We start from the raw sequence: 20,389 nt of genomic DNA on the forward strand, positions 1-20,389 counted from the left end.
CTCTCTGCTCTGCTGAGACCCATCTGGAGCCCTGACTTCAGTTCTGGAATCCTTGGCACAGAAAGGACATGGAGCTGTTGGAGCACGTCCAGAGGAGGTCACAAAGATGATCCAAGGTCTGGAGCACCTCCCATGCAAGGACAGGCTGGGAGAGTTGGGGTTGTTCAGCCTGGAGAAGCGAAGGCTCCAGGGAGACCTTACAGCAGCTTCCAGTACAGGAAGGGGCTCCAGGAAAGCTGGGGAGGGGCTCTGGATCAGGGAGGGCAGGGACAGGGCCAGGGGAATGGTTTTAAGCTGAAAGAGGGGAGAGTTAGACTGGATATAGGGAAGAATTTTTTTACAATAAGGGTGGTGAAACACTGGCATAGGTTGCCCAAGGAGGCAGTGGAGGCCCCATCCCTGTTCAAGGTCGGGTTGGATAGGGCTCTGAGCAACCAGATCTGGTTGAAGATGTTCCTTCTTACTGCAGGGGAGTTGGACTGAATAACCTGCAAAGGCCCCTTCGAACCCAAACCATTCTATGATTCTATGAAAATACAAGTATTATCATTTCTAGGATTTATAATACTAATAGATATTAAATTTGAAGGCCAAAATTTCATTTATTCTTGGTTCTCCAGAAGACAGTGTGACACAGTATTGAAACTCATCTCTGTGGTTGTGTCTGCCTATTAGAACAGCTTCAACAATTTGTGTCAACAGGAAGCTGGAGGGAACAGAGCTCATCTCTTCCACATGCTCCTCCCTGCACAGTTCCTACAAGTTTCCTGCCAGCACCCCAGTCTGTTGCTCAAGATTATTAAAGTATAGCTTGAAGGGGGAAAAGCACAGAGAGCACTTGCTAATAGCCACATGCGAATGGGGAGAAAACAAGGTCGGGGCGTCCTATAATGGCATCAGAAAGCAGCAAAGGGCAGTTCAAACACACCTTCCAAAGAAAGCAGGGTGAGAACAGAGAAATGCAGTGTTCAATAGGAGTTGAAAGATGAGAACAGATAAGTAGGAAATCATCTGCAAAAGGAACGCAAAGCAAAACACAACACATGAAGGCATGGAATTGCGTAAGCTTGGCAAAAGGAGCAAGAAAGAAAAATATCAACAAACTTGCAAGAACACATTTGGCTCTGCTCACAAACTGCAGGAAAAGAACAAGCAAGGACTGTGAGAGCTCCAGTACCACTGAGCCTGGCAAAAGCCATAACCAGCCCTCCCTCTAAATGACTGCAGATGAGCAAGGCAATAAATTTTGGCGTAACAAAGTGTTCCATGGCACTCCTCCCACATTTAAAACCCTTAATAACAATATATGTCTACAACAAAGCAGACAAAGTCCCAGTGACCTTCTGAAGACGATTCTGTACAAGATGGGTTCACAGCTGGAGCTTGACATAAAAAATGCCAACACCTTTCAGCTGTCTTTAAAAGAATACAAGGTGTGTCGTCTTCTGGGTCTTAATTCCTCTCTGCCAGCTTTAGACCAGAACACAGTTGTACCTACTTTCCCCTTTCCTTCCCACATTGCTGAATGGACACCAACAGAGCTGACTTCACTAGAGGCCAAGCCCGCTCAGCTCCCAGGCCTCCCATCCCTGCAGTGAAGGATTTCTCTTCACATGCCATTACCACTATGCAGCAGCTCAACAAGTGACACTGGGCTTCCTGCATCCCCGCCCTGATTCCATCGTCAGTATTACAAGCTACATACAGGCTCTCCCACCAGCACAGTACCAGCTTATTAAGATTACAGCGCTCACAAATGTTTTTATAGACTCATTATTATGTTGCATCTCCTGCACCAGTGTAAATGTGTAATGAACGTACCAACAGACCCTTGAAGCCTTCTACACCAACCACTGTTGGGCAGCCTCCCAAGGCACATCAACAGGAGAACACACTTGCAGCCAGTTACGGCTGCTGCAATGTTTTCCCTCTCCAGTGAAGGAACTAGAACTCTATCATGGAATTGGCCTGAGTTTATGAGAGTTCCCTTTCTCTGCAATCGTATAGACTCCATCTATCTGTACAAGCGCAGCAATTCTGTAATCTCTGCAGCGTCGAAGGGTTTATCACTATCCGAACTTAGAGACAGCAACCGCACTACTACAATGTATAGAACGAGTACATCACAGTCCAGGTTTAACGGAGCTGGCGCATTCTGTCTGCAGCAGCCCCAGACACTGCACCCTACTGTCCATGACAAGTCAGTCAGAACCTGCATGTGCAGTGTCCTCACTGGTTAACTCCACCTTAATGCAAAACACCCCTTGTTGTCCATCTGCTATGCAGTGCGGGTGAGGAGCTAACGCTCAGTGGTGTTCCGAGACTGCATCCCTACCACCGGTATTTGCAGCTGAAGCTGAAATTGAGAGCAGGGTTCAATTCATGTCAGCACTTAAGCATGTAAATGTAACATAATTCTTAACAGGATGCAAAAGGACGCATGCAAGACAGATAATTTTTTTAAAAAATTCAACTTCATAAACTGGAAAATTGTGGTCCTCAATCATAAGCATGAGATTCTACCCATTACTGCAAGCGCTGTCATTCTCAACTCATTTTCCAGTTATTTCTGGCCTCCGCAATACTTACTTTGCTTCCCTACATCGTGTGCTATCAGAAAGATTACAATCTCATATGCCTCAGTTAAGGGATGTCGCACTTATTTATTGAATGCCATTTTCTAAAGGAAAACAGATATAATAAAGTATCTAGACTGTTATTTTAAATAAAATCAAATCATAACTTCGGGTAAGTAGCTATGCTTTTTTTTTCTCTTTTTAATATTATAAAACTTCCATTAATGCCTTACAACAGGTTCTGTGCACCATTAGACATGAGTAAAATTATCAGATGGATCACGAATCCAACAATGCAATGAAACACTCCAATGTGGTAAGAGGGTGTGAACCTTAAAAGGGTTCCTCCATAGCCCTGCATGCACTCAGCACTGAAGAACTTTGTCTGTAGGTATAAAACCCAGGCTGTTCCCCAGGTCAGTAGCTTTCTGACATTCTTACTGGTGTTTCAGTGAAATCCATCTCACCAGCCAGGATCATGAATTTTCACGAGGCAGGGTGAGTATTATCACAGAAGTGAAATAACAGCAATACTGTAGTAAGCCCGAATAATTTACATATTTCAGTACGCAGACACCTCACCACAGACATTTATTGCAGTATTTTCTTTGCCATGCCTGCTAGCAACCTAAATTTTCCAAGGGTTCGAACTTTTGACACGCATTTGAAGGAACTACGTATGTCTTGACACTGCAAAACAGAAGCTTCAAGACTTGTTTTCACAAATGGTTTTAGCGTGTTCCTGGCAACCCTCCCACCATATCTCATCTTCAATAATAAACCTCAGATCATACACGAATCTGCTGTCTCTTGTCAAAGGCAGAGAAACCCACGCACGCCTGCAGACGCCATGCGAGAAGAGTTCTGCTGACAAGCTGAGGGCGGGTGCTTCAGTTTCTAACACAGGGTGTGAGTCTGCCCTCGGGACTGCAAAGAGATGCTGTGTGTCTGGAGCTGTATGTTCTAAAGAAAGCAAAGACATGGTACTTGGAAGTACAGTAATCTAGAAAACAAAAATCTTCTATGTTAGATTCTAACTCTCATTTTATTCCACAGCCCATTTATAACCAGTCTAGCTTTCCTGACTTTCCCTCCTAGCAATCCTATACTACTCCTGGTTTTACATCAATGTAAATAAGACGAATTGCCCTTGGTTAATTCAATAACTTCTCATCCCTTAAAAGTCTATCCCACTGGACATCCCATTTGTTTCTGCTGCTCACTTCTGCCACTCAAATTACTTGCAGGAAAGTCATCTATTTCTCATCAATTAATAAAGATCATGACTTGTGGTTTTATCTAGAGCGCCCATTCTAATCCTCATAAGGCTTTTAACTTGCAATTTTTATTTCACAGAAGCATCAGGTCATCTGCGTTAGCAAAGGAATTGTGCAGAAAGGCATCCTGTACGTGCTATGAAGAAAGGGGAAGGACGGGTAGATGGTGAGTCGAAGCACAAGCCTGCTTACTTGCAAAACTGACGTGGTCACTGCTGAATGTGCTTTCTGAGATTCCTTCTAACAGAGAGACGTACTTACACATATGTGCATGAAGTAGAAGCTACTTTTCTATTAAAGTTAAGCATACAAATATTATAAAATGTAACTGGAAATCTGGTTGTGTTCCAGTATTTAAGCCATGATGAAAAAGACAGAAATTTAAGTAAGAAAATGTCCTTTAATTGAAAACATACTATTTCAGTTTCACCAAACCCTGAAGTTCTGTATATAAGAGATCAGACTGGCAAGTGATGCCATAGTGCGGCTGTTCAGCCTGGAGAAGAGGAGGCGGAGGGGAGACCTCATCATTCTCTGCAGCTCCTGGAAAGGAGGTTGTGGTGAGGTGGGTGCTGGGCTCTGCTCCAAAGGAGCAAGTGATAAAACAAGAGGAAATGGCCTCAAATTGTGCCAGGGGAGGGTTAGATTGGATATTGGGAAAAATGACGTCACTAAAAGGGTTGCATTGGAAAGGGTCTCCAAGGGTAGTGGTGGAGTCACCACTCCTGGAGGGATTTAAAAGATGGGTAGATGGGGTGCCTGGGGACGTGGCTTAGTGGTGGAGTTGGTTGCATGAGGTTTACAGTTGGACTCGATGACCTTGAAGGTCTTTTCTAACCTGAACTCTATGATTTTGCAATACCTTTAACCGGTGCTGCAGACATTGAACTGGTTTCTGATCAAGGAACTTACAGAATAATTCTGCTAATTTTTTTCTAGTTATTGCTTAACTAAATTTGTATCAGTTCAGCTTAAATAAGTGTCATTTAAACAGTGGAGAACACTGCTTCAGCCACTGGCTTGAAGTGCATCTAGGAGTGCGGCACGGGCATCAGTGGTTTTAGTGTTTAATGCTAGCGCATGCAGCAACAGCTTGAGGAGTCACCCTAAGGGAGTCCAAACCAGCCCACAGTCTGCAGCAAGTGTTTCATCAGGCAGGGTGGCACGTAGGAGTTGGGTGTGACTGAACAAACTATAAGATAATCAAAGCAAAACCCACAGTCCCTGGATTCTGTTCCATCGTTTGAACATTCATGAAATTTGCAGAATCAAAGCATCCATGGATTATTACCCTGAGTATTTATTCTGGACATGGGTTTGAAAGAGGTTTGCATGACTTCTTGTAGTATCATAGAATCACAGAATAACCAGGTTGGAGTTGGAAGAGACCCACTGGATCATTGAGTCCAACCATTCCTATCAAAAAAAAAAAAGTGTTCACCCTTCTTAAATCTGATGAAGATTTCATTACCTTCTGGGATGAACATGGTTGGGTCCACATCTCCCACTATCACAAAGGCCAAAAGTCAGACTTTTCTCAGTTAAATGCCCAAACAGCCCCCCTTGAATTTGTACAGAAACTATCTTCTGCTCAAATTAGAAACCTGCACTTCTAACTAGGAGCCAACTGAATTCCAGTGCCGCCACGTATTCAGAATGGGAACCAACCTCATATTTAGTGATTAATAGGAATGGTTGGACTCGATGATCCCGTGGGTCTTTTCCAACCTAATGATTCTGTGATTCTGTGATTTGCAGCCTTAGCTTATGGTCACAGGCATCTATAACAGAACTGAGGCCACTGGTGGAGCAGAGCATGATCATGTTCACAGCACATGAACTTTGCCACTTTGGCCTTGCTACCCATGGACCTGCAGCAGGGGACAGCTACTGAAGTCCCGCTCTCTTGTGCCTCTTAATGAAACCAAGTTCAGGGAACAACAGAAGATAATTAAAATGTCAAAGAAGCCACTTTGACAGCATATGACCTGTCTGACATTTTAAAATTCCTCTAGAATAGCTATTTCTGAGAGGAAATACCCAAGAGACGTGAAATGGACTCTTGCTAAGGCTGGGCAAAATTTGAGTATTTCAAACAAACCACTTTTTGGCTGTTAGATGTAGAAATGGCAAGGCAGAAATTCTCAAAGGGAAATAGATGTCATTCTTCTCTATGTTCAAACAAAAAATGTTCCATTTCATTCCTATCTAGGCTGAGACTTTTCAGCCAAATTTTTGCAAAAAGATACAGATACAGCAATGCAGAGGACCTTAAAGAAGCTCTAACATAACTGAAGGCTATTTTTAACTTGTTTTAACTCTAAATTCAAATAAGACCTTATAGGCATAGTACTTCATGAGGTGTACTGTATAGTACAAACCCAGACATGGCACATGGCTTAATTCCTTTACACACATAGCCTTATATTTGCTTTTGCCAGGTCTTCCTGTTATTGTAATAAATATTCCTGAAACTCCCAGTTGCTCCCAGTTATTATAAGTGAAAAACCAGCACAGAAGATTTGCGTGCAATGAGACCTCTTGTAACATCGAGATATCTTTAGTGGTTTGGTGGAAGAACAACCATGATTCTAATGCCACCAGAAGAATATTACAAGGAGGAATTATTCATTTACTCTTGAATGCATTGTTATTGCATATAAATGCTACTGTTATTGCTTCGCTGCCCATGCTTTATTGCATACAATGAATCAAAGCATTAAGAAATGCCACACATCACAGAAAATGTATCAAAATAATGGATTCAGCAAAGTACAGTATGTATTTTGAGAAGTTATAAATGCTCTATGAATTATTTATTCCCCAGTGTAGTTTACTGCAACATAAAAGTATAATAAACTTAGCTGCAAGGGGTATCTGTTAAAATCTGCTGACAATTTTTTTTGAGGGATTTTCATAGTAAGTAGGAAAAAAGTAGTCCTCTTCAAGGCAATAAGAAGTATTACAGCAAAACTTTCTTTCAGTGTGATAAATACTGACAACCGACAGAGGAAAAAATTACGAAGCTTTGGCTATTTCCAACAAGCAGCATTCTTTAAGGGTTCATCAGCTCTTAAGTAACTGAATATGTATGTTATAGGAATAGTTTGATAATCAGCTTTTACAGCACCACATTTTAACTTGCTGCTGCCAAGGTTTAATTCTCTACGAACTGCAAAGATCACCAAATTCTACCTCCATCACTACAAAGCACATAATGAAAACTCAGCTGCCTCCTACACAAGAACTGGCAAAGATCAGTGATTCTTAGTGCACCCCATTACTCTGGGTGTTACTGGAAAGGTTCACTCCTACCCCATGTGCACAAGACTATGAAAAGAGCTTTCAAATGAGGAAACTAATAGCTTCAGATTCCCTCACTAAAGCATAGCCCCAAAAATTTCACAGGCATGAGGAAAATTCTGACTAGAAGTCTGTTTAAATTATGTTCAAAACCACAAATATGAAAAATATTCTCAGCTCGCTTTTCCCACACAATCTGTGAATAAATACGCTTTCCTCTCTTGAGGAAGCACGTTAGCAGTGGACAGGCTTTCCCTTAGTTTCCTCACTTATTTCATTACTTGTATTACAAATATTTTTGTCTCTGTCTCCACGCTGCCTACACTGGCTCTTTGGAAAAATGATATAAATACTTTCGTTTACTTTTTATTCCTTTCACTGTTGCTTCGCTGCTCTGCCATGAAACTTTGCAGTTGGATTCTCCATATTCACGAAAGGGAAGTGAACAAATAACAAAAGGAAGTCACTAACTGGTTTTGCATCAGAAGAACTTTAAGGTTTGGCACTTACCACCCATGGTTTGTCACAGAAGTTATAGATGGAGTCCAGGGAGTTGACGCTGGGGATGCCTGCATACTGCAATCCGATGATCAAGTTACGGAAATCTTCGTTTTCTGCCATACTGAATGAATGTTGTCGGACAAGGACAAAATCAGGCCTGAATGACCTAGCAAGAAAGAGATACATTGCCAAGAGTCAACGATCAGATTGTTTTTTCCTTCAGCAGCAAGATGTTAAATGGAAAAATATCCAGCTGATGGATATAGAAGTACTAAAAGAACACTCAAAACAAAGCAAATGCTACAAGGCAGCAAGAATTATTGTGGCCTTCTGAAAATCTGTACTGTACCATTTCTCAACCACTGTTTAGAAACCATCGGCACCCAGTCAGTAACGTGACTCCATCAGGAGGAGAGAAATACCGTGGCTTTTCAGGTAAACCGCGCCTCTGAGCACATTCTTCATTTATGTACAACAGTTCCCGAGCAATGGCAATCCAAAACAAAGCAGGGAAATGTATCTACCAGAAATTTAAGCTTCTTGGGAAGGACTTTTTTCACACCTATTGTCAGACAGTTTTAAAGGCAGTAAGAGGTGAAACAACATCCTTGCTTGCAAAAGGAATCGCACCATAATTAGAGATAACCACAATCCAACATTTAATCAAGACATTTATCAAAATGAATTCCTAACAGCACAACTACACTCAATTTCTCTCCTTCTCTCTTGTATCTAATCAGGATTTCCTCTCTTGCAATCTCCACAGCTTTTTGTCCTATTGCCATGCACCTTTAAGAACGGTCTGACGCCATCTTCACCTTACTCAAATCCTGATTTTTAGTTCCTGAACATGTTTATGGAAAACAGAAGACAGCACAACAGGACAGAGCCAGCGTACAGAGGCTATTCACTCTGTTGAAGGATTCTCTTCTGTATCCAAACTTGCAGGCAGAAAAAACTCTAAGAGCTTGAAGCTATCAACCTCCTGAAAGAGGTATGACTGCAGGGTAAATTAAATTAGCATTGTAAATCAGTGTAATTCTTCACATGCCTTCAATAAACACAAGCTGTACACTGGAGTGAAAAAGCCTGAAGATTACAAAATTATTCAGAAATGTCACTCTAGTAAAACAAAACAGCAAAAAACCCCAACTAAAATTAATGTTAAAGTTGCCTAAGCAGTTTTGAGGTTCAGCCTGAATGCAGCTGGATTCTTAACTTGGCTTTCAAATGTAATGTATGATTTGGCAAAAGCAACATTATAAACATTTGCTGTCAAGCACCATTAAAATGGCACTGTAGAGCGATGACCAAAACTTGTGAAGAAACATTTGCCTTTAACAAGTTTCAAACAAGTATTTGTAGCACAGTTCTGAGAATTCGTGATCTTGGCTCCACGGTGGTGTGCCAAGTGTTTGAAATAAGGGAATTCAATCTAACTGGTACAGCACAAGTGTAATATTTAGAGGACTAATGGTGCTATAGTCAAAATTGCAGACCCCACAGTGAAAGAACTGACCCTTTGCTGTCATTTAAACCAGCGCTAAGGGCATTACACATCACCTCAAGCTCAGCCCTGTGGTTTTAAACAAAAGCAAAGGACTGAAAGTGTCCTTTAAAGTACTGATTTAATGGAACAACTGGGGAACATTCTTTAAAAAAATACATTAGATATTTTGCTTTGCACACACTCCTCAGAGGGATATGATACACCGACATAGTTGTTCTAGTTCTGTAATTGCCACCGGATGGAACGGCTGTGCACACAAAAGGAGATCAGGAGAAAAATTTTAACCCTGGCTCACGCATGTGTAAAATGCAAAGCCTTGGCATTATGTAACATGAGGTATCACTCTTCATGCTTTGATCTTCATTCACAAAAAATCGGTCACAGCTGCTTGTGACCCAGGGTTTTCCTCCTAAACTAAGGCGGCAAAATTTTGTCGCTGACACTTCTATGGTTTTATTAATTAATATTTTGCCCTATATTCTATCTATGATACAAGGTGAAGTAATACCCATGGCTATCTCTGCATTCCACAGTGTAACAAGAAGCCCATTCCAAACTTCTGGCAATAAACTTCACAACCCTATTAGGCTTAAAGCAACATAAGGACTAGCACTCCTCTCCAGATATAGCCCACTTCTGTTTTTCAAAAATATCCTCTGTCTCCAGATAAACCATCATAGAAACAGAGAACTGTTCTCCCATCACATCTGCACATCCTTGTCACACCAGAACACAGGCACAACTTGGTTAAGTAAACAGCCATAAAACTGCAATGTTATAAAAGAAATTGCCACCTCATTATCAGAGTTCTCTGATAGCACAATAAGATCTCTCTGTTTCTTAACATAAGCAGCAGTTTTACCAAGTTTTCTCTTACACTGCATACATACATCCTCATGGACGGAGGTTCCCAACTTACATTAAATATTGACCTGTTTTGATGTTAACTTGGCCACAATCTTTGTTCTGTTTGGAAAAATCTCTACAGAAAAGCCGCTAAGGAGCAGTGATCAAGATTTCCTGGCTCCAAACCTTCTATCGCTCGGAAAAAAAACTAAAGAAAAAAAAAAATCAAATCTCTTACTCTAAGGGAACAATCTGGTGGATTTGGCAAAAGTGGCTGTTGTATTAAGCTGCAGTATTTTTAGAACATCGAAGAGATTAAACAGTTGTGAATTCTAAAGCTTAAAGGAGGCTTATTATCAATATGTTTTCCCTACTTTTTTTTACATGAATTAGTAGAAATTTTGAAGTCTTTTACTTGGACAGATGTTATGCAAATCATAATGATACAAGACATGCTTTGGGCTGTCCAGCTCCCTGAACTCCTCCTCTTGCCTAGAGAGAAATATAAGCAGTAAGCTACCAGATCCCCGTTATTGGCTTGATCGACCTTTCTGAATGCAATCGTTCAGCCAACCAAACACTACACTTAACATAACTGTGCTGGCCAAAATAGCAGTAATCCCCACATAGTAGATAAAATACAACACTGGCTGAAATAATTTTGCTCGCTTTTACATAAGCTTTTACTTTGCACAGATGTACCCCTGTTTTCTCCCCTTACATTTACAGGGCTGTTGATGGCCTCACTGAAAAAAGTGGTAAAATTACCCTGCCTTCAATTGGAATAAACCTTTTTGGACAGAACGGCCCACTGGGAAGTCTCAGGCTATTAAACTGAACTCTTTCCAAAGGCACTGATATTCCAATAACTATCCTGAGAGAAGTGCTATGACTTGGTCCATTTCAAAAGAAAATATTCCACACTGGATACAATTATTGCTCATCTGGAAAGGTCTGGCATGTACAAAATTGCCAAAATTGCCTTCATTTCTGAAGTGAAGACATAGAATCATAGAATAGTTTGGGTTGGAAGGGACCTCAAAGCCCATTGAGTCCAACCCCTGCCATGGGCAGGGACACCTCCCACAGGATCAGTTGTTCAAAGTCCCATCCAGCCTGGCCTTGGACACCTCCAGGGATGGGGCAGCCACCACTGCTCTGGGCAACCTGGGCCAGGACCCCCCCACCCTCACAGTAACAAATCCTTCCTAAGATCTAATCTAAATCTGCCTTCTTTCAGTTTAAAACCACTCCCCTGTCCTATCACTATACTATGAAATAGACCTATCAATATTCCTTAACCAAATCAACAACCCTAACTCCCAGTCATGTATTCTTTGTACCAGACTTCATTCCCATGTTAATCAAATCACATTCCACGTGATCAAAATGCTGAGAGATGTCCCTCCTGTCACAAACAGGATTGCTGCTCTGATCAGACCCTTCACATCCTACCCTTCATGCCAATGACTAAGGTGCATCATAGTAAAAATCCCTATCGCACAAATATTAAAAAAAAAAAAAATTCAGTACCTTTTCCATGCATACATTGCCATTTATTGCTTTTTGCTGTTATTCTATTTAGTTTCTCTTACCTGACAACTTTAGTGCCATTTCGAAATATTTGGATATCTACTGCATAATTGCCATCAGCATGGGCTATCAAGTTGATTTCTGAGAACTCTGCCTATGAAAAGAAGACTCGCATTAGTCTCTGGTTTATTTTACCTTTATTTTCCTAAATTTCTTAAGTATTAGTGTCCGAACTGCTGACAATATACATTTGGAATATGATAAGCACTAGTATTTGCCAACAGTATTTGCCAGGTATGACATATCACATTTGGATAAATTCTAACACAAACAAAGCAGACAGTAAAAAACTTTAGGAAAAAGGACTGTGAGGCAGCAGCAAGTGCATCTCCTCATTCACGTCTGCATAGAAGTGTAGAAATTTTTTGCTTTGCATGAGGTTATCAAAGAAATTAATGAAGACTCAACAAACATTTACATAATGTTTTGAAGGAAATAGTACAAAAGCAATTTTAAAATAACTGTAATAAAGAGTATGTTTTCTTGTAGTACTTAGTGCCTCTTTATGTACTTTATCCATTTTTATTTCCTTTATGTGCATTTACTCTTCTTTTTAAAAGATCTGGAGTTAATAAACTGTTTACTCACAAAATTCACACATAAATAACCTTTTCAAAGTGTCTTCTCACACTGGAAATGTGGAATTTAAAAGGAAACACTTCCATACTCTGAACCTACAGTTATTTGAAAGGAAAGGACAGGATGTTTTTCATTTATCCACAGCCTTTCATCAGCTTAAACTCTCAAGGCACTTTACAATAACATTACACAGCAGAATAATTGAAATGCAGCCAACTGTCTTCTAGTGGGCAAATAAAAGTGTCTTTGCTAGCCCGGACACTCATACAGAACAGAGTGTCAGAATTCTCATTAGTCTCCTCTTGAAAAATGGAATCACTGAAAGTCTTCCTAAGTAAAATCCACATAAGGCTTTCAGAATTCGGTACTCAGTTAAGGCAAGTGTTGACTACTCCGACCCCCGTTCCAAATCCATATCTTAAGTGTGTGCCTGATTTCAAGCACTGATGTCTCCTCATCAAATCCCATACGCTTATATCTTCTCCTGGATCAGTGTCACAAGGTTCTAAACACAAGGGGCAGGTTTAGGATCACTGTTACAAACAGTGCAAATGGGAAGAGACTGAAACAGTTGTAGAAGTGCTGACAGCACTAAAGAATCATTTAAAATCTATTTACACCGAGCTCTCCAATCACTAAATCAGATGAAACAATTGCAAGGGTTCACAATACAGATTTTGCTGTTTGAAAGTTTCATACGTGATAGAAGAGACTGTATGTTATAGATGGGCTGCTGTAAGTGGTATAAAAATAAACCAGTGCTCTCTGGTGCCAGCAAGAAAATGCTAAAGCAGTTGTTAGAAACTCTGTTGGTATAGGATTGTCACAGTGTTGACGTGTTACCAAGTGATCAGTGGAGTTCACAAACCTGTCTCTTACTGATTACAGGTGATTCTGGACCTACAAGAGACTGCACAAGTTTTTTGCAAATATTAAAGAGACAGTGTGTGTGATGTCAACTGCATGGCCTGAGGTAGGTGTGAACGGTGTCTGGAGACAAAACAGCTTGCCTCCTTTTCCCTGTCTCTCCCTCAAAACTCTTGAAGATCCCTGGCAAAGCTTTTCATGTTTCCAAGCCAAGAACATGGGCAGATATTCAATGGTGTAAAGAATGGAGCAGAGCTTGACGCTGTACCATCACAGTGAATGTAGATAAGCTGAATCCACACAGCTAATGATAATTTCCCCTCACTCTTTGAGATTCCAGTGAAAAAAACAATTCCGTTTAAGTACTGAAGCTTCTTACAAAAGTATCTGTTCATAGGATTCGAGACTGAAAAGCAGTGAAAAGACTTATTTCCTTCCCTCGCTTCAGCTATCTAGCTCAAATAAAACAGCAACCATTCTCAGGCACCCTGAATTAGATCTCCATATTCATTCAGTGCTTTTTAAAAACCCCATGAGCAAGCACTGCAACCAGAGCATGTGGATATTCTTAAGGGAAGGAATTAGTGATATGAAGGCAACATGCAATTCATGGAATGGCTGGGAAATTTATAGCCTCTAAGCAACAACTTTTGAATATGACTTGTTTCCAACGCTGTGCAACTTATGGTCAGAATCTTCTAAAAAGAGCCTCATCAGAATGGAACGCAAATCTTTGAGTGTTCTGCTTTACGTGTGAGGTAGTTTTGAAGTACAAAGGACTACGCATCTGTCTATCTATACATACATGCACATATAAGTATAAATACACAGCTATAAAAATAGCATTCAGATTAAGCCATTTAGTTACCTGTTCAACCTTTATGTCATATTCTCCATGGACCTTTTTTCCACGAAAAGCCTTGGCCCTGCAGGAAAAGAGAGAGAAAAAAATCAAGGATATACCTATCTCTAATCAGTAGCTACATAAAGCTTCCTGTATAATAAAAAGCATACAAAATGTGATTATCAGCATTACAGGGTATATTAAACTGAAATATACATTTCACAACTAGTTACTCGCATCAGCCGATTACCAGTAAAAAGATGCAATCCTGCCCTCATTAAAATCAACAGCGCCAGTGGAAAGTCATTTCAATGCGAGTAACATCCAGACACCTGCTCATATTAACCTTTGTCCACTTGGTTTATTTAGAAAAACAAGTTTACTGAAAAAAATCTGCCTAAAAACTTCATCTTGTTGTTAAAGGAAGTATCAGAGGTACTGGAGACTGCTGCCAGCTCATTTACAAATGCCAGATTTACTAATTAGGCTTGCTTTTTCTAAACGATAACTAGAGACAATGGAATTAATGCGAAGGAGAGTTTATGGGTAATTATCATGCACAGGATTACTGTGATACAGCAGAACTGAATACAATGATCCAGTCTCCCAGGCCTAGCAAGCACACACTCCACTAGGGATCCGTCTGTCGTACACCTTGGGCAGCACATACGTGCTCTGGAGTAATGGGAATCCAAAACACCCCAATAAAAGGAAATTACTCTAACGCTCCTGAGCTGGAAAAGGGGTATGGTATTGGTCTCTCTCCACACCATCTGTGCTCAAGCCAAAGCTCAGAGTACCTTTCACGCTTTCATTATATGCAAGCAAAAACCTGTTGCACAATCAAAAACCAGAACATCACAGAGCATCTTCTCAAGTGTCAAAAGGTAACATTGTCCATTTATACCCATTGCCTGTAGTGACAGGATGAGGGTCAATGGGTATAAACCAGAGAGGGACAGATTTAGACTAGACACAAGGAGGAATTTCTTCACGATGAGGGTGGTGAGGCCCTGGCCCAGGTTGCCCAGGGAAGCTGTGGCTGCCCCATCCCTGGAGGTGTTCAAGGCCAGGTTGGATGGGGCTTGGGCAGCCTGATCCCGTGGGAGGTGTCCCTGCCTGTGGCAGGGGGTGGGAACTGGATGGGCTTTAAGGTCCCTTCCAACCTAAACTATTCTATGATTTCTAACATCTGGAAAAACGCAACTACATTAAACAAAACTGACCTCATCAGTGAGAGCAATGTATATACTACACATCAAACTGATTCATTATTGCTTTGGGAAAACCCCTTTCCCGCTGAGGGCCAGAAGAGTTTCACTATTGGTCTCAGTAGTGGAAGAACCAAACTTCATAATAATCAACCGAAAACACTGCACCTTTAGCAACATATTTCTTAAGGACATCTTGGGTATTACGGATAACAGGGTAGAAAGGAAAGAAAGTGCTTATACTGAAATGAACAGTAAAATACTGCCCAACAGTTAATTCCGTACAAATATACAACTCATAAGAAAATAATCAAAAGCATTTGCGTAAGTGCCTTGTGCAATTTTCTCATAATGCATAAATGGGAAATATGAAGTTTGAAATCTATTTTTGTAAAAGCTGCACACTCAGGATAATGCTATCAAATATTTTTGCCAACCTCAAAATTAGATGTTCCACATGCTGTATCACGTGCCGAACAAAGAAATACTATGCATCACTTATTTTACTTTCCAGATTTGTTCTGAAATTGTACATGAACATGAAAATCGTCCCTTGAAAACTCTGAAGATGTTTGGACACAGCTTATGTTTCATAATGCTGTTTAGACAGAGTAGGAGAAGTCTGTCTAGAAAGCTGCCTGGAGGAGACGGACCTGGGGGTGTTGGTTGACAGCGACTGAACATGAGCCAGCAGTGGCCCAGGTGGCCAAGAAGGCCAATGGCATCTTGGCTTGGATCAGAAACGGTGTGACCAGCAGGTCCAGGGAGGTTATTCTCCCTCTGTACTCGGCACTGGTGAGACCACTCCTTGAATCCTGGGTTCAGTTCTGGGCCCCTCACCAAAAGAAGGATGTTGAGGCTCTGGAGCGAGTCCAGAGAAGAGCAATGAAGCTGGTGAAGGGGCTGGAGAACAGGCCTTATGAGGAGCGGCTGAGAGAGCTGGGGGTGTTTAGCCTGGAGAAGAGGAGGCTGAGGGGAGACCTCATTGCTCTCTACAACTACCTGAAAGGAGGTTGTGGAGAGGAGGGTGCTGGCCTCTTCTGCCAGGTGACAGGGGACAGTACAAGAGGGAATGGCCTCAAGCTCCACCAGGGGAGGTTTAGGCTGGACATATGGAAAAAATTTTTCATAGAAAGGGTCACTGGGCACTGGCAGAGGCTGCCCAGGGAGGTGGTTGAGTCACCTTCCCTGGAGGTGTTTAAGGGATGGGTGGATGAGGTGCTAAGGGACATGGTTTAGTGATTGATAGGAATGGCTGGACTTGATGATCCGGTGGGTCTCTTCCAACCTGGTTATTCTATGATTCTATGATTTATGTTAAGACATCAGCTGGACCACGTGCAGGACAACTGTGTGACCCTGGCAGAAGCCCACCTAGGCCACAGAGCAGAGAGGAAGGTCTCATGTTCGAAGAGAACACCACAGCTGCCCCAGGAGCAAAGCAACCAATTGTTACAATAGACAGCTTAGAGGCCTCTTTGAAAATCTAAGATTTATCACCTCAAAAATTTTCAAACCCCAACTCTGATCCCCTTGAAACAAACAGTAATGGTATTGTTGAATTCTACTGGGAACAGCATGAGGTTTTATTTCCGATGCAGAAACAGGTGAGGTAAATGCATTTTCTGGACATCACATAACACACATTTAACGTAAATAGAATTATGTCAGCTATGTAACACAGTAAATGTTATAGTGAGGCTGCCTCTGGAACGCTGGGAAATAAGCTTGGAGTAATACTCAGGCTTCTTCAAAACTGAACGGTAACTTGAACAAGATGGAGGTTAAAACTCTGCAACGCTTAGCCTAACAAATATCAGCAACTGATCACTGCTATATGAGAGAAGACGAAAACAGAAAACCACAAAGAGCCAAGGAGAGGCTCATCAATTCTTTAGCACTAAGTGCATCTCAAGTATTGGAATAGGCTCAAAAACATTAGTTATGATGAGATATATTCCCTTAAATTCAGTCGTTCATCTTAAACATCATTTAGACGATGCAACCTTTTACACAACCGAACTCTGGCACGATTCACATTTCAACAAATGACTTCAGCTTTGAAAATAAACAGTAATAGTAAGGACTGAAGTTACGCAATCTGAGATTTGAAAACAAATCTGACATTTCAATATTTAATGAGATGTAATTGCCAAGAAGTTTTAACCAATAACTTTTATAAAAACCTGTAATACTCAATAATATTCCCCAAATGTTGAGCTATGACTGCAAGAATTTATCTTGATTTTTCTAAACAAAGAACTTAAAACAAAAAGTGATGATTCAGCCATTTCAGAACAAACTAAGGAATTCTTAGCATGAGCGCAGCAGAACCTAGGTCTCACGCTAGTTAATGCAGATATCAAACACAGCCATGCTCTTTACAATGAGAAATGTGCAATCGTATCAAAGGCTTGCTTAATTCTTGTTTTATTTTTTCACTGGGAGGAGACGTGGAACAAAATTCTTTGGTGTTACTGATGTACAGAATTCCACTGAACGTAGCTTGAAATTCCTGTTACATCTTATCACCCTTAGTACTGAGCTCGGAACATCTGCGTATGAACTGTCAGAGCACCTCTGCAGGATGGAAGTGACGCTTGCAGGATCTCTAGGTAAAGCACTGGAGAAGAGCATGAGGTTGGCTGGGAGCATGGGTAAAGCCTGGAGAAGAAAAGGCTTGGAGGAGACCTTCTAGTGACCTTCCAGTACTTGAATGAGCTACAAGAAAGCTGGGGACGGACTGCTCACAAAGGCTTGTGGTGACAGGATGAGGGGCAATGGGTATAAAGTGGAGAGGGGCAGATTTAGACTAGACACAGGGAGGAATTTCTTCACAGTGAGAGTGGTGAGGCCCTGGCCCAGGTTGCCCAGCGCAGTGGTGGCTGCCCCATCCCTGGAGGGGTTCAAGGCCAGCTTGGATGGGCCTTGGGCAGCCTGATCCCGTGGGAGGTGTCCCTGCCCATGGCAGGGGTGGAACTGGATGCGCTTTAGGGTCCTTTCTAACCCAAACTATTCTATGATTCTATGAGTCAAAAGAAAAAAATATGCCCCAGGTCAGGTTCCATTTGGCTGCCCAGTGTTGATTTCTTGCCTTATATGGAGGGAAGAGAAGAAAAGAAAGCCATACCAAATTAAATATGCTGTATCACAAGTACAACAAAGAAACCCTATCACTTTTCCCAATTTGTTCTGAAATTCCATATGAACGTCAAAATTGTCTCTTGAAAATTCTGAAGATGTCTGGACACAGCTTAAAGTTTTATAATGCTGCTTTTATTGAAACATCATATTTAACTAAGCTGTATTCAACTGAAACTCACTATGATGTTTTCCAAAGCCTAAAAGTAGAGAAAACAAACAGCTACGAATACCAATGCTGCCTACTGGAGTTTTCAGCATGATGACTTACAGTCAGAATCTGTTCAGAAGATGTGGAACACCTATAGATGACTTGTTTCACAATTCGTTTTCTGGATATAAACCTTGCACATTTAAAATCAAACAATGACAGACTATACACTTGCCACGGATGCAGCCCAGTACAAACTCATACTACTTACTGAACTCTGGCAAAGACCACGGATGAAGCAGTAATCACTAGAAGTATTTCAAATACATAAAACCAGACCCAAAATATTCCCTCTTAAACTACACAGCATCTACGTACATGCCTGCAGTATCTCACTGTGCCATGACAGTAATGTGATTTCATTTCATACGAATAAACAAAGCATTAAAACTGGTTGATTTTGAGTGGCAGCAAAATCAATGGGAAAATAATTTGCTAACCTGCAACAAGCTTATACTGCTTCACTTGGCATTCTTTAACACTGCAACAGAGCTTATCAGCAACAGTCTTTATTAAAGTCAAAAGCATGCAAGCAGTAAATACGTGGGGTCCCGTCCTGCAAACCATCGTTCCTGTGTGCAAGGCTCCTCTTTTACCAGCCCTGCACCCCCTTCAACTCTCAGTCTGCGCTTCCAGCTCAGTGCAGCATCCATACTCTGCATTCTGTACAAACAGTGTAATGTGCAGAGGAATCAGTTCCATTTCAACACTGATTACTGGGCTTGTCTGAACAGCAAACCGGGAACTGAATACTGAACCTAGCAATATGAAGACTGCACGCTCAAAAATAATTACAGTGCCATCTTAGCACAACAGCGCAAAGGTTTGTTCCTCGTTTAGACCAGGAGCACCCTCTAGAGCACAAACCTGCAGATTACCAATGTTTATAAACTGCTAGCAGAGCATTTCCTTCAAGCAAGGTAATGTGCATATGCATATACATACACACACACACACATATATATATAAAATCACACAAACATTATACAAACGCATGTCTCAAATAGGCAGTTAACGGGCAATGCCGTATGCAGGTAAAGATTTCAGTGTACTACTGACAGCGTACAACCAGACTTCCATGGCAGGAGTGGAACTGGATGGGCTTTAGGGACCCTTCTAACCCAAACCATTCTATGATTCTATAATTCTCAGATCTGCATCGTATTTGCATTTTATGTGACCCACTCTACTTTTACCTTCACTGGTGATGCCTAAACTCATGAAAAACCAGAGAATAAACCCTTTTCAGTGGAGGATTTTCCCAGACAGCAGCACAGCTGTCCGAAGAGATTCAGTTCTAAAAACATATGAAAAAAAAAATCATAAATACTCTAGCAATAAAGAACACAAGCTTATTAAGCGGTTGTTATTCCTCCTCCCTTTCTGTGCTCACACCCCTCTTGCCAGGCAGGGGCTTTTTTTCAGAACATCTCTGTGTGGCACCTGAAGCTCTGATTCAGGCCCAGGCTTTTTCTCCCAATTTATTGCTAGCCTTTTCTTTTTTAACAAATTATCCTATCCCCTTGGCATATATCAGAATGTCATCTCCTTTATGCTGATTATTTAAACAAAACAGAGCCATTTCATTCTTCCACAGCGCAAGAAGCATCTTTGTTGTCCGAACCAGGAGCCCTTCTATCTGTCACTCTGCTCTGTGTCTGAATACAGTGTTTGCACTAGAGATCTAATCAAGAAGAAAATGTCTCCTACTCTCAAATCTCTCCTTTGAGCTTCAATTTTCTGGGTCCTTTGAACAGCATGCTTTACTGTAAATACCTAATTTTCTGCCCACTCGAGGTGAAAAAAGCCTCTTTCATGACCAAATGCTTGTCTGCCTTCCTAGTAACGTCTCCAAACCCCACACCCCCAATTATGCAACTTTTGCTGTTAGCCCATTACTTCAGTACGAGATTTATAGTCACGACGTAAG

At 41.3% G+C, this 20,389-nt stretch overlaps 1 protein-coding gene across 1 annotated transcript in view; it reads right to left on the bottom strand.

Moving 5' to 3' along the window:
* Positions 1-20,389, bottom strand: part of SYN2 (synapsin II) — a 192,915-nt gene that overhangs the window by 102,978 nt on the left and 69,548 nt on the right. The window contains exons 2-4 of the mRNA XM_069865687.1: positions 13,921-13,978; positions 11,609-11,700; positions 7,667-7,823 (exon numbers count right to left, since the gene is read on the bottom strand). Coding sequence (XP_069721788.1) covers positions 7,667-7,823; positions 11,609-11,700; positions 13,921-13,978 — 307 coding nt within the window. The remainder of the gene's footprint in view (positions 1-7,666; positions 7,824-11,608; positions 11,701-13,920; positions 13,979-20,389) is intronic.

This window comes from Phaenicophaeus curvirostris, chromosome 11 (assembly GCF_032191515.1).
Source record: "Phaenicophaeus curvirostris isolate KB17595 chromosome 11, BPBGC_Pcur_1.0, whole genome shotgun sequence".
Classification (NCBI taxonomy): Eukaryota; Metazoa; Chordata; class Aves; order Cuculiformes; family Cuculidae; genus Phaenicophaeus; species Phaenicophaeus curvirostris.